The sequence below is a fragment of the Pelodiscus sinensis genome, chromosome 9 (assembly GCF_052426305.1).
Source record: "Pelodiscus sinensis isolate ZL-2025 chromosome 9, ASM5242630v1, whole genome shotgun sequence".
NCBI classification, from domain to species: Eukaryota; Metazoa; Chordata; order Testudines; family Trionychidae; genus Pelodiscus; species Pelodiscus sinensis.
The window spans coordinates 180,061-194,937 of NC_143060.1; the positions used below are offsets into that span (position 1 = coordinate 180,061).

General features: G+C 49.0%; 1 protein-coding gene across 2 annotated transcripts in view; it reads left to right on the forward strand.

Annotated features, from left to right (window-relative positions):
- The first annotated feature begins 57 nt into the window (after positions 1-57).
- CFAP57 (cilia and flagella associated protein 57) overlaps positions 58-14,877 on the forward strand; it is a 170,986-nt gene continuing 156,166 nt past the window's right edge. For both annotated transcript variants that reach the window (XM_075914597.2, XM_075914599.2), the window contains exons 1-2: positions 58-214; positions 7,069-7,385. In XM_075914597.2, coding sequence (XP_075770712.2) covers positions 58-214; positions 7,069-7,385 — 474 coding nt within the window. The remainder of the gene's footprint in view (positions 215-7,068; positions 7,386-14,877) is intronic.

The window sequence follows — 14,877 nt, forward strand, 5'->3', positions numbered from 1 at the left end:
CGCTTGGTGCTGGCCGAGTGAAGCCCCGTGTCTCTCGCCCCGCGCCGCGGAGCCACCATGTCCGTGATCGTGGCCCAGCCGCTGCACGTCTTCGGGCTCCGCTCGCGCGTGGCCAACTGCGTGTGCTACTTCGACGAGCAGATCATCATCTACCCCTCGGGGAACAGCTGCCTCAAGTACCACCTGGAGCAGCGCTGGCAGAAGTTCATCCCGGGTAAGAGTCTCCCGCCCGACCCTTCTTACCCGGGATTGCCCCGTCTGTACCGAGAGAGGGCCCCAGAGCACTGCTGTGCACTGTGCTAATGAGACTGCAGTCCCTGCTAACACCCCCAGTGGCGGCGTGTACACACGTGTGTGCTTCATATGCCTAGCTGCTGCTGTGCACTGTGCTAATGAGACTGCAGTCCCTGCTAACACCCCCAGTGGCGGCGTGTACACACGTGTGTGCTTCATATGCCTAGCTGCCGCTGTGCACTGTGCTAATGAGACTGCAGTCCCTGCTAACACCCCCAGTGGAGGCGTGTACACACGTGTGTGCTTCATATGCCTAGCTGCTGCTGGGCACTGTGCTAATGAGACTGCAGTCCCTGCTAACACCCCCAGTGGAGGCGTGTACACACGTGTGTGCTTCATATGCCTAGCTGCTGATGTGCACTGTGCTAATGAGACTGCAGTCCCTGCTAACACCCCCAGTGGAGGCGTGTACACACGTGTGTGCTTCATATGCCTAGCTGCTGCTGTGCACTGTGCTAATGAGACTGCAGTCCCTGCTAACACCCCCAGTGGAGGCATGTATACACGTGTGTGCTTCATATGCCTAGCTGCTGCTGTGCACTGTGCTAATGAGACTGCAGTCCCTGCTAACACCCCCAGTGGAGGCGTGTACACACGTGTGTGCTTCATATGCCTAGCTGCCGCTGTGCACTGTGCTAATGAGACTGCAGTCCCTGCTAACACCCCCAGTGGAGGCGTGTACACACGTGTGTGCTTCATATGCCTAGCTGCTGATGTGCACTGTGCTAATGAGACTGCAGTCCCTGCTAACACCCCCAGTGGAGGCGTGTACACACGTGTGTGCTTCATATGCCTAGCTGCTGCTGTGCACTGTGCTAATGAGACTGCAGTCCCTGCTAACACCCCTAGTGGAGGCGTGTACACACGTGTGTGCTTCATATGCCTAGCTGCTGCTGTGCACTGTGCTAATGAGACTGCAGTCCCTGCTAACACCCCCAGTGGAGGCGTGTACACACGTGTGTGCTTCATATGCCTAGCTGCTGCTGTGCTCTGTGCTAATGAGACTGCAGTCCCTGCTAACACCCCCAGTGGAGGCGTGTACACACGTGTGTGCTTCATATGCCTAGCTGCTGCTGTGCACTGTGCTAATGAGACTGCAGTCCCTGCTAACACCCCCAGTGGAGGCATGTACACACGTGTGTGCTTCATATGCCTAGCTGCTGCTGTGCACTGTGCTAATGAGACTGCAGTCCCTGCTAACACCCCCAGTGGAGGCATGTACACACGTGTGTGCTTCATATGCCCTAGCTGCTGCTGTGCTCTGTGCTAATGAGACTGCAGTCCCTGCTAACACCCCCAGTGGAGGCATGTACACACGTGTGTGCTTCATATGCCTAGCTGCTGCTGTGCACTGTGCTAATGAGACTGCAGTCCCTGCTAACACCCCCAGTGGAGGCATGTACACACGTGTGTGCTTCATATGCCTAGCTGCTGCTGTGCACTGTGCTAATGAGACTGCAGTCCCTGCTAACACCCCCAGTGGAGGCGTGTACACACGTGTGTGCTTCATATGCCTAGCTGCTGCTGTGCACTGTGCTAATGAGACTGCAGTCCCTGCTAACACCCCCAGTGGAGGCGTGTACACACGTGTGTGCTTCATATGCCTAGCTGCTGCTGTGCTCTGTGCTAATGAGACTGCAGTCCCTGCTAACACCCCCAGTGGAGGCATGTACACACGTGTGTGCTTCATATGCCCTAGCTGCTGCTGTGCACTGTGCTAATGAGACTGCAGTCCCTGCTAACACCCCCAGTGCAGGCGTGTACACACGTGTGTGCTTCATATGCCTAGCTGCTGCTGTGCACTGTGCTAATGAGACTGCAGTCCCTGCTAACACCCCCAGTGGAGGCGTGTACACACGTGTGTGCTTCATATGCCTAGCTGCTGCTGTGCACTGTGCTAATGAGACTGCAGTCCCTGCTAACATCCCCAGTGGAGGCATGTACACACGTGTGTGCTTCATATGCCTAGCTGCCGCTGTGCACTGTGCTAATGAGACTGCAGTCCCTGCTAACACCCCCAGTGGAGGCATGTACACACGTGTGTGCTTCATATGCCTAGCTGCCGCTGTGCACTGTGCTAATGAGACTGCAGTCCCTGCTAACACCCTCAGTGGAGGCATGTACACACGTGTGTGCTTCATATGCCCTAGCTGCTGCTGTGCACTGTGCTAATGAGACTGCAGTCCCTGCTAACATCCCTAGTGGAGGCATGTACACACGTGTGTGCTTCATATGCCCTAGCTGCTGCTGTGCACTGTGGTAATGAGACTGCAGTCCCTGCTAACATCCCCAGTGGAGGCATGTACACACGTGTATGCTTCATATGCCTAGCTGCTGCTGTGCACTGTGCTAATGAGACTGCAGTCCCTGCTAACACCCCCAGTGGAGGCATGTACACACGTGTGTGCTTCATATGCCCTAGCTGCTGCTGTGCACTGTGCTAATGAGACTGCAGTCCCTGCTAACATCCCCAGTGGAGGCATGTACACACGTGTGTGCTTCATATGCCTAGCTGCTGCTGTGCTCTGTGCTAATGAGACTGCAGTCCCTGCTAACACCCCCAGTGGAGGCATGTACACACGTGTGTGCTTCATATGCCCTAGCTGCTGCTGTGCACTGTGCTAATGAGACTGCAGTCCCTGCTAACACCCCCAGTGCAGGCGTGTACACACGTGTGTGCTTCATATGCCTAGCTGCTGCTGTGCACTGTGCTAATGAGACTGCAGTCCCTGCTAACACCCCCAGTGGAGGCGTGTACACACGTGTGTGCTTCATATGCCTAGCTGCTGCTGTGCACTGTGCTAATGAGACTGCAGTCCCTGCTAACATCCCCAGTGGAGGCATGTACACACGTGTGTGCTTCATATGCCTAGCTGCCGCTGTGCACTGTGCTAATGAGACTGCAGTCCCTGCTAACACCCCCAGTGGAGGCATGTACACACGTGTGTGCTTCATATGCCTAGCTGCTGCTGTGCACTGTGCTAATGAGACTGCAGTCCCTGCTAACACCCTCAGTGGAGGCATGTACACACGTGTGTGCTTCATATGCCCTAGCTGCTGCTGTGCACTGTGCTAATGAGACTGCAGTCCCTGCTAACATCCCTAGTGGAGGCATGTACACACGTGTGTGCTTCATATGCCCTAGCTGCTGCTGTGCACTGTGGTAATGAGACTGCAGTCCCTGCTAACATCCCCAGTGGAGGCATGTACACACGTGTATGCTTCATATGCCTAGCTGCTGCTGTGCACTGTGCTAATGAGACTGCAGTCCCTGCTAACACCCCCAGTGGAGGCATGTACACACGTGTGTGCTTCATATGCCCTAGCTGCTGCTGTGCACTGTGCTAATGAGACTGCAGTCCCTGTTAACACCCCCAGTGCAGGCGTGTACACACGTGTGTGCTTCATATGCCTAGCTGCTGCTGTGCACTGTGCTAATGAGACTGCAGTCCCTGCTAACACCCCCAGTGCAGGCGTGTACACACGTGTGTGCTTCATATGCCTAGCTGCTGCTGTGCACTGTGCTAATGAGACTGCAGTCCCTGCTAACACCCCCAGTGGAGGCGTGTACACACGTGTGTGCTTCATATGCCTAGCTGCTGCTGTGCACTGTGCTAATGAGACTGCAGTCCCTGCTAACATCCCCAGTGGAGGCATGTACACACGTGTGTGCTTCATATGCCTAGCTGCCGCTGTGCACTGTGCTAATGAGACTGCAGTCCCTGCTAACACCCCCAGTGGAGGCATGTACACACGTGTGTGCTTCATATGCCTAGCTGCTGCTGTGCACTGTGCTAATGAGACTGCAGTCCCTGCTAACACCCTCAGTGGAGGCATGTACACACGTGTGTGCTTCATATGCCCTAGCTGCTGCTGTGCACTGTGCTAATGAGACTGCAGTCCCTGCTAACATCCCTAGTGGAGGCATGTACACACGTGTGTGCTTCATATGCCCTAGCTGCTGCTGTGCACTGTGGTAATGAGACTGCAGTCCCTGCTAACATCCCCAGTGGAGGCATGTACACACGTGTGTGCTTCATATGCCTAGCTGCTGCTGTGCACTGTGCTAATGAGACTGCAGTCCCTGCTAACACCCCCAGTGGAGGCATGTACACACGTGTGTGCTTCATATGCCCTAGCTGCTGCTGTGCACTGTGCTAATGAGACTGCAGTCCCTGCTAACATCCCCAGTGGAGGCATGTACACACGTGTGTGCTTCATATGCCTAGCTGCTGCTGTGCACTGTGCTAATGAGACTGCAGTCCCTGCTAACACCCCCAGTGGAGGCATGTACACACGTGTGTGCTTCATATGCCCTAGCTGCTGCTGTGCACTGTGCTAATGAGACTGCAGTCCCTGCTAACACCCCCAGTGCAGGCATGTACACACGTGTGTGCTTCATATGCCTAGCTGCTGCTGTGCACTGTGCTAATGAGACTGCAGTCCCTGCTAACACCCCCAGTGGAGGCGTGTACACACGTGTGTGCTTCATATGCCTAGCTGCTGCTGTGCACTGTGCTAATGAGACTGCAGTCCCTGCTAACATCCTCAGTGGAGGCATGTACACACGTGTGTGCTTCATATGCCTAGCTGCCGCTGTGCACTGTGCTAATGAGACTGCAGTCCCTGCTAACACCCCCAGTGGAGGCATGTACACACGTGTGTGCTTCATATGCCTAGCTGCTGCTGTGCACTGTGCTAATGAGACTGCAGTCCCTGCTAACACCCTCAGTGGAGGCATGTACACACGTGTGTGCTTCATATGCCCTAGCTGCTGCTGTGCACTGTGCTAATGAGACTGCAGTCCCTGCTAACATCCCTAGTGGAGGCATGTACACACGTGTGTGCTTCATATGCCCTAGCTGCTGCTGTGCACTGTGGTAATGAGACTGCAGTCCCTGCTAACATCCCCAGTGGAGGCGTGTACACACGTGTGTGCTTCATATGCCTAGCTGCTGCTGTGCACTGTGCTAATGAGACTGCAGTCCCTGCTAACATCCCCAGTGGAGGCATGTACACACGTGTATGCTTCATATGCCTAGCTGCTGCTGTGCACTGTGCTAATGAGACTGCAGTCCCTGCTAACACCCCCAGTGGAGGCATGTACACACGTGTGTGCTTCATATGCCCTAGCTGCTGCTGTGCACTGTGCTAATGAGACTGCAGTCCCTGCTAACACCCCCAGTGGAGGCATGTACACACGTGTGTGCTTCATATGCCCTAGCTGCTGCTGTGCACTGTGCTAATGAGACTGTAGTCCCTGCTAACACCCCCAGTGGAGGCATGTACACACGTGTGTGCTTCATATGCCTAGCTGCTGCTGTGCACTGTGCTAATGAGACTGCAGTCCCTGCTAACACCCCCAGTGGAGGCATGTACACACGTGTGTGCTTCATATGCCTAGCTGCTGCTGTGCACTGTGCTAATGAGACTGCAGTCCCTGCTAACATCCCCAGTGGAGGCATGTACACATGTATGTGCTTCATATGCCCTAGCTGCTGCTGTGCACTGTGCTAATGAGACTGCAGTCCCTGCTAACACCCCCAGTGGAGGCATGTACACACGTGTGTGCTTCATATGCCTAGCTGCTGCTGTGCACTGTGCTAATGAGACTGCAGTCCCTGCTAACACCCCCAGTGGAGGCATGTACACACGTGTGTGCTTCATATGCCTAGCTGCTGCTGTGCACTGTGCTAATGAGACTGCAGTCCCTGCTAACACCCCCAGTGGAGGCGTGTACACACGTGTGTGCTTCATATGCCTAGCTGCTGCTGTGCACTGTGCTAATGAGACTGCAGTCCCTGCTAACCCCCCCAGTGGAGGCATGTACACACGTGTGTGCTTCATATGCCTAGCTGCTGCTGTGCACTGTGCTAATGAGACTGCAGTCCCTGCTAACATCCCCAGTGGAGGCGTGTACACACGTGTGTGCTTCATATGCCTAGCTGCTGCTGTGCACTGTGCTAATGAGACTGCATTCCCTGCTAACACCCCCAGTGGAGGCATGTATACACGTGTGTGCTTCATATGCCTAGCTGCTGCTGTGCACTGTGCTAATGAGACTGCAGTCCCTGCTAACATCCCCAGTGGAGGCGTGTACACACGTGTGTGCTTCATATGCCCTAGCTGCTGCTGTGCACTGTACTAATGAGACTGCAGTCCCTGCTAACACCCCCAGTGGAGGCATGTACACACGTGTGTGCTTCATATGCCTAGCTGCTGCTGTGCACTGTGCTAATGAGACTGCAATCCCTGCTAACACCTCTAGTGGAGGCGTGTACACACGTGTGTGCTTCATATGCCCTAGCTGCTGCTGTGCACTGTGCTAATGAGACTGCAGTCCCTGCTAACACCCCTAGTGGAGGCGTGTACACACGTGTGTGCTTCATATGCCTAGCTGCTGCTGTGCACTGTGCTAATGAGACTGCAGTCCCTGCTAACACCCCCAGTGGAGGCGTGTACACACGTGTGTGCTTCATATGCCTAGCTGCTGCTGTGCACAGCAGAGGGCTTATAGTACAGTAGAAGACATGTAGGCTTGTAAATTGCAAGTGTAGATATAGCCTCCGTATGTATGCACAAGAGGCAGAATTTGCATGAGTAACCTTAGCGCTGACATTTCCTGATTTTTTGTAATGTTTATTTATGAAATTTTAGTATTGTAATAATACATTTTGCAGAATTTAATTATGCATATTTGATCTTCTGCACAACATCTTCCCTCCCAGTTCAGTTAATACAGTCTATGCCTATCTCTCACTCTCTGCTTGACAGGATCTGAGAAGAGTCAGGGGATGTTAGCATTGGCCATGAGTCCAAATCGACGCTATCTGGCCATCTCTGAGCTCGTGCAAGAGAAACCCACTATCACAATCTATGAATTGCCATCAGTCCCATGTAAAAAGCGAAAAGTACTCAGTGTTTTTGACTTCCCTGTTCAGGAATTTATCAGCCTAGCCTTTTCTCCTGATTCTAAGTATCTGGTAGCCCAGACTGGACCTCCCGAGTCAAACCTTGCCTATTGGATGTGGGAGAAGCAAAGAATGATGGCAGTTGTCAAGGCTGATGTCCAGAACAACCCTGTCTATCAGGTAATGTTGGATGAACTGCATGGGTCGGGAAGAAATGCTGCTCTATAACAGGAATACCTGCTTCCAGTAACTTCTGTTATAGGGCATAAGCACAACAAAACCATTGTCCTGTAAAAGAAACTCTTTCTTCCAGTTGTTCCTGTATAAGCACACCAGCACTATTTTCACCTTGCTGGGTTAACAGCATAGTATAGATGTTCTACGCCAGATAATGTATATCTTACACAATCCAACTTTCTCAATAATTGAGGTTGAGCAACACCTCCCAAAAATATCTCTATGCTTTGTTTTCTAAAATGCTGTAAATCTACTACATATTTGAGAGAGTTTATATGTCTGTCTGTTAATGGTAAGAGCTAGAACCACCAAAGTTGGTATGCAGCTTCCTCTTTTAACTTAAAGCAAGGGCAGGGTTTGGTTTTGCCAGGACAATGGGATGTGCGTCGAGTGTGATTGTTTCCCATCAAACGGGAAGGGAAGCTGTGATAGTAAGGACAGTTATACTCCAGAATGTGAACTCAAATGTGAACTCAACTGTGAAATTTCAGAACTATTAACTGTGGTTTGTAACCTATCCTTTAAATCAGCTTCTGTACCCAAAATACAGGACTATGTAGCACTTTAAAGACTAACAAGATGGTTTATTAGATGATGAGCTTTCATGGGCCAGACCCACTTCCTCAGATCAAATAGTGGCCCACGAAATAGTCTGGCCCACGAAAGCTCATTATCTAATAAACCATCTGGTTAGTCTTTAAAGTGCTACATAGTCCTGTATTTTGTTTCAGCTACACCAGACTAACACGGCTACATTTCTATCACTCTATTGTACCCAATGACTGGAAGATAGCTAATGTAACACCAATATTTAAAAAGGCTCTAGAGGCGATCCTGGCAATTACAGACCTGTAAGTCTAATGTCAGTACCGGGCAAATTAGCTGAAACAATAGTACAGAATAAAATTGTCAGACACATAGAAGGACATATTTGTTGTGCAAAAGTCAATGTGGTTTCTGTAAAGGGAAATCATGTCTTACTAATCTACTAGAGTTCTTTGAAGGGGTCAACAAACATGTGGACAATGGGGATCCAGTAGATTCAGTGTACTTAGATTTCCAGAAGTGACAAGGAGTCCTGTGGCACCTTATAGACTAACATGTATTGGAGCATAAGCTTTCGTGGGTAAAGACCCACTTTGTCAGATGTGTGTAGTGGCATGTAGATGCATGTAGTGGCAACTAAATGCATCTGACGAAAGCTTTGCCCACGAAAGCTTATGCTCCAATACATGTTAGTCTATAAGGCGCCACAGGACTGCTTGTCACTTTTGCAGATCCAGACTAACACGGTTACCCCTCTGATACTTAGATTTCCAGAAAGCCTTTGACAAAGTCCCTCACCAAAAGCTCTTACGTAAATTAAGTTGTCATGGGATAAGAGAGAAGATCCTTTCATGGATTGAGAACTGGTTAAAACACAGGAAACAAAGGGTAGGAATACATGGTAAATTTTAAGAATGGAGAGGGATAACTAGTGGTGTTCCCCAAGGGTCAGTCCTAGGACCAATCCTATTCAACTTATTCATGAATGGTCTGAAGAAAGGGGTAAACAGTGTAGTGCAAAGTTTGCAGATGATACTAAACTGCTCAAGGTAGTTAAGACCAAAGCAGACTGTGTAGAACTTCAAAAAGATGTCACCAAACTAAGTGATTTAGGCTGCTAGGAAAGAGACTGAAATCCAGGACCTCTATGGTGGCATTCTCGGAAATGCTTCCAGTTCCACGCGCAGGGCCAGGTAGGCAGGCGGAGCTTCAGAGTCTCAATGCGTGGATGAGATGATGGTGTAGGGAAGAGGGGTTTAGATTTATTAGGAACTGTGGACCCTTTTGGGAGAGGGGGAGCTTATACAGGAAGGATGGGCTCCACCTAAACCAGAGTGGAACCAGACTGCTGGCACTGAACATTAAAAAGGCCGTAGAGCAGTTTTTAAACTAAGAGATGGGGAAAGCCGATTGGTGTGGAGATGCACGTAAATCGGAGGGAGACTTCTCTTAAAGGAGAATCCATTGATAGAGATTCTCTAAGCCCGTGGTCCCCAACACGGTGCCCGCGGGCGCCATGGCGCCCGCGGGGGCATTTCCATGCGCCCGCCAGGTGCTCGGGGCTAGAATCGCTATGGATAGTAATTCCATGCTCCAATAATAAGAAATTAGCAGTAGGGATATATTACCGCCAGGTGCTCGGGGCTAGAATCGCTATGGATAGTAATTCCATGCTCCAATAATAAGAAATTAGCAGTAGGGATATATTACCGCCAGGTGCTCGGGGCTAGAATCGCTATGGATAGTAATTCCATGCTCCAATAATAAGAAATTAGCAGTAGGGATATATTACCGACCACCTGACCAGCGATACTGACATTGAAATGCTAAGGGAGATTAGAGAGGCTACCAAAATAAAGAACTCTATAATAATGGGGGATTTTAATTACCCCCATATTGACTGGATACATGTCACCTCAGGAAGAGAAGTGGAGATAAAATTTCTCAATGGCTTAAATGACTGCTTCTTGGAGCAGCTGGTGCACGAACCCACAAGGGGAGAGGTAATTCTCGATTTAGTCCTGAGTGGAGCGCAGGATCAGGTCCAGGAAATAACCGTTACAGGATCGCTTGGGAATAGTGACCATAATATAATAACATTCAACATTCCTGTGGTGGGAAGAACACCTCAGCAGTCCAGCACCCTGGCATTTAATTTCAAAAAGGAGAATTACATAAAAATGAGGAGGTTAGTTAAACGGAAATTAAAAGGCACAGTGACTAGAGCCAAATCCCTGAAAGCTGCATGGAAACTTTTTAAAGACACCATAATAGAGGCCCAACTTAAATGTATACCCCAAATTAAAAAACATAGCAAGAGACCTAAAAAAAGTGTCACCGTGGCTTAACCACCATATAAAAGAAGCAGTGAGGGACAAAAAGGTATCTTTTAAGAAGTGGAAGTCCAATCCTAGTGAGATAAATAGAAAGGAACATAAACACGGTCAAATCAAGTGTAAAAATGTAATAAGAAAAGCAAAAAAAGATTTTGAGGAACAGCTAGCCAAAAACTCAAAAAGAAATAACAAAATGTTTTTAAGTACATTAGAAGCAGGAAGCCTGCTAAAAAACCTGTGGGTCCCCTAGATGATCAAGCTATAAAAGGAGCAATCAAGGACGATAAAGCCATTGCGGAGAAACTAAATGATTTCTTTGCTTCAGTCTTCACGGCTGAGGACGTTGGGGAGATTCCTGAATCTGTACCGTCCTTTGTGGGTGATGAATCTGAGGAACTGTCCCAGATTGAAGTGTCATTAGAGGAGGTTTTGGAACAAATAGAAAAACTTAATGTTAACAAATCTCTGGGACCGGATGGCATTCATCCAAGGGTTCTAAAAGAACTCAAATGGGAAATTGCTGAGCTATTATCTGTGGTTTGTAAGCTATCCTTTACATCGGCTTCCGTACCTAATGACTGCTACCCCTTCCTGCTTCTCCATGTGGGAACTAATGATACGGCCAAGAATGATCTTGAGCATGTTACTGCGGGTTATGTAGCGCTAGGAAGAAGGATCCAAGAATTTGGAGCGCAAGTGGTATTCTTCTCCATCCTCCCTGTTGAAGGGAAAGGACTGGGCAGGGATCGTCGAATTGAGGACGTAAATGCGTGGTTGCGCAGATGGTGTCGCAGAGAGGGCTTTGGTTTCTTCGACCATGGGACTCTGTTCTGGGCGCAAGGATTGTTAGGAAGAGATGGGATCCACCTAACGAAGAGAGGAAGGAGCATCTTCACGGGCAGGCTTGCAAACCTAGTGAGGAGGGCTTTAAACTAGGTTCGTCGGGGGACGGTGACCAAACCCCTGAGGGGAGTGGAAAAGTTAGATACCGGGAAGAAATGCACAGAGGAAGGGGCAAGAAAGGAGGACCCATGTTTCGAATGGAGAAGATAGGACGATCAACTGGTTACCTGAAGTGTTTGTACACTAATGCGAGAAGCCTGGGCAACAAACAGGAAGAACTGGAGGCCCTGGCCCAGACCAAGAAATATGATTTAATTGGAATAACAGAGACTTGGTGGGATGTCTCGCATGACTGGAGCGCTGTCATGGAAGGGTATAGACTGTTCAGGAACAACAGGCAGGGGAGAAAAGGAGGAGGAGTTGCACTATATGTAAAAGAGCACTACGATTGCTCTGAACTCCAGTATAAAGAGGGAGAAAAACCTGTTGAGAGTCTAGGGGTTAAATTTAAAGGAGCAAACAACAGCTTTGATGTTGTGGTTGGTGTTTGCTACAGGTCATCGAATCAGGTGGATGAGGTAGATGAGGCTTTCTTTGGACAACTGAGCGAAGCTTCCAGATCGCAGGCCCTGGTTCTCGTGGGGGACTTTAATCACTCTGACATCTGCTGGGAAACCTCTACGGCAGTACACAGGCAATCCAGGAAGATTTTGGAGAATGTTGGGGATAACTTCTTGGTACAAGTGCTGAAGGATCCGACCAGGGGCTGTGCGCAGCTTGACCTTCTGCTCACAAACAGGGAGGAACTAATAGAGGAAGTGGAGGTGGGTGACAACCTGGGAAGCAGTGATCATGAGATGGTAGATTTCAGGATCCTGATCAAAGGAAGAAAAGAGAGTAGTAAAATACAAACCTTGGACTTCAAAAAAGCAGATTTTGACTCCCTCCGAGATCTGATGGGCAGAATCCCCTGGGATGTTAACATGAAGGGGAAAGGAGTCCAGGACAGCTGGCAGTATTTTAAAGAAGCCTTATTGAAGGCACAGAAAGAAACCATTCTGACGCGTAGCAAGAGAGGCAAACATGATAGGAGACCGGATTTGCTTACAGGGGAAATCCTTGGTGAACTTAAGCACAAAAAGGAAGCTTACAAAGAGTGGAAACTTGGACAAATGACCAGGGAGGAGTTTAAAGGTATAGCTCGAGAATGCCGGGGGGTTATCAGGAAGGCGAAAGCGCAAATGGAATTGCGACTGGCTAAGGATGTGAAGGATAACAAGAAAGGTTTCTACAGGCATGTTAACAAGAAGAAGGTGATCAGAGAGGGTGTGCGGCCCCTAATGGATGAAGGAGGTAACCTAGTGACAGATGATGTGGGGAAAGCTGAAGTACTCAATGCTTTGTTTGCATCTGTATTCACGGACAAGGTCGGCTCCTGGACTTCTGCGCCAAGTGACGCAAGATGGGATGAAGATGGACAGCCCATGGTGGGTAAAGAACAAGTTAGGAACTATTTAGAAAAGCTAAAAGTACATAAATCCATGGGTCCAGACTTAGTGCGTCCGAGGGTACTGAGGGAGTTGGCAAATGTCATCGTGGAGCCTTTGGCTATTATCTTTGAAAAGTCGTGGAGATCGGGAGAAATCCCGGATGACTGGAAAAAGGCAAATGTAGTGCCCATCTTCAAAAAAGGGAGGAAGGATGATCCAGGGAACTATAGGCCGGTCAGTCTTACCTCGGTTCCTGGAAAAATCATGGAAGGGATCCTTAAGGAATCCATATTGAGGCACTTGGATGAGAGGAAAGTGATTAGGAATAGTCAGCATGGATTCACAAAGGGCAAGTCGTGCCTGACCAATCTGATTAGCTTCTATGATGAGGTAACTGGCTCGGTGGACATGGGGAAGTCAGTGGATGTTATATACCTTGACTTTAGCAAGGCTTTTGATATGGTCTCCCACAATATTCTTGCCAGCAAGTTAAGGGATTGTGGATTGGATAAATGGACGGTAAGATGGATAGAAAGATGGCTAGAAGGCCAGGCCCAGTGAGTAGTGATCAATGGCTCGATGTCAGGATGTCGGTCGGTGTCTAGCGGAGTGCCCCAAGGTTCGGTTCTAGGACCGGTTTTGTTCAATATCTTTATTAATGATCTGGATGAGGGGATGGATTGCACCCTCAGCAAGTTTGCAGATAACACTAAGCTGGGGGGAGAGGTAGATACACTTAAGGGCAGAGATAGGGTACAGAATGACTTAGACAAATTGGAGGATTGGGCCACAAGAAATCTGATGAGGTTCAACAAGGACAAGTGTAGAGTCCTGCACTTGGGACGGAAGAATCCCAAGCATAGTTACAAGCTGGGGACCAACCGGTTAAGTAGTAGTTCTGCAGAAAAGGACCTGGGGGTTACAGTGGATAAGAAGCTAGATATGAGTCAAAAGTGTGCCGTTATTGCCAAGAAGGCTAATGGCATATTAGGTTGCATTAAGAGGAGCATTGCCAGCAGATCCAGAGATGTCATCATTCCCCTTTATTCGGCTTTGGTAAGGCCGCATCTGGAGTATTGTGTCCAGTTCTGGGCCCCCCACTACAAAAAGGATGTGGACGCATTGGAGAGGGTCCAGCGGAGGGCAACCAAAATGATTAGGGGGCTGGAGCATATGACTTATGAGGAGAGGCTGAGGGACTTGGGTCTGTTTAGTCTGCAGAAGCGAAGAGTGAGGGGGGATTTGATAGCAGCCTTCAACTTCCTGCAGGGAGGTTCCAAAGAGGATGGAGAGAGGCTGTTCTCAGTAGTGACAGATGGCAGAACAAGGAGCAATGGTCTCAAGTTGTGGTGGGAGAGGTCTAGGTTGGATATTAGGACAAACTATTTCACTAGGAGGGTGGTGAAGCGCTGGAATGGGTTACCTAGGGAAGTAGTAGAGTCTCCATCCCTAGAGGTGTTTAAGTCTCAGCTTGACAAAGCCCTGGCCGGGTTGATTTAGTTGGAATTAGTCCTACCTCGATCAGGGGGCTGGACTTGATGACCTTCTGAGGTCTCTTCCAGTTCTATGATTCTATGATTCTATGACTGGAAGGTAGCCAACGTGACACCAATATTTAAAAAGGGCTCTAGAGGCCATCCTGTCAATTACAGACCAGTATGTCTAACTTCAGTACCTGGCAAATTAGTCGAAACAATTGTAAAGAATAAAATTGTGAAGCATGTAGAAGAACATAATTTGTTGGACAAAAGTCAACATGGTTTCTGTAAAGGGAAATCCTGTCTTACTAATCTGTTAGAGTTCTTTGAAGGGGTTAACAAACATGCGGACAAGGGGGATCCAGATATAGTATACTTGGATTTTCAGAAAGCCTTTGACAATTCCCTCACCAAAGGCTCTTGTGTAAATTACATGACCATGAGATAAGAGGGAAGGTCCTTTCTTGGACTGAGAACTGGTTAAAAGACGGGAAACAAAGGGTAGGAATAATTGGTAAATTTTCAGATTGGAGAGGGGTAACTAGTGGTGTCCCCCAAGGGTCAGTCCTGGGACCAATTCTTTTCAACTTATTCATAAATGATCTGGAGAAAAGGGTAAGCAGTGAGGGTACGTCTACACTACAACGTTAATTCGAACTAACTTAGTTCGAATTAGTTAATTCGAACTAAGCTAATTCGAACTACTGCATCTAGAACTAAAAAACTAGTTTGAATTAGCGTT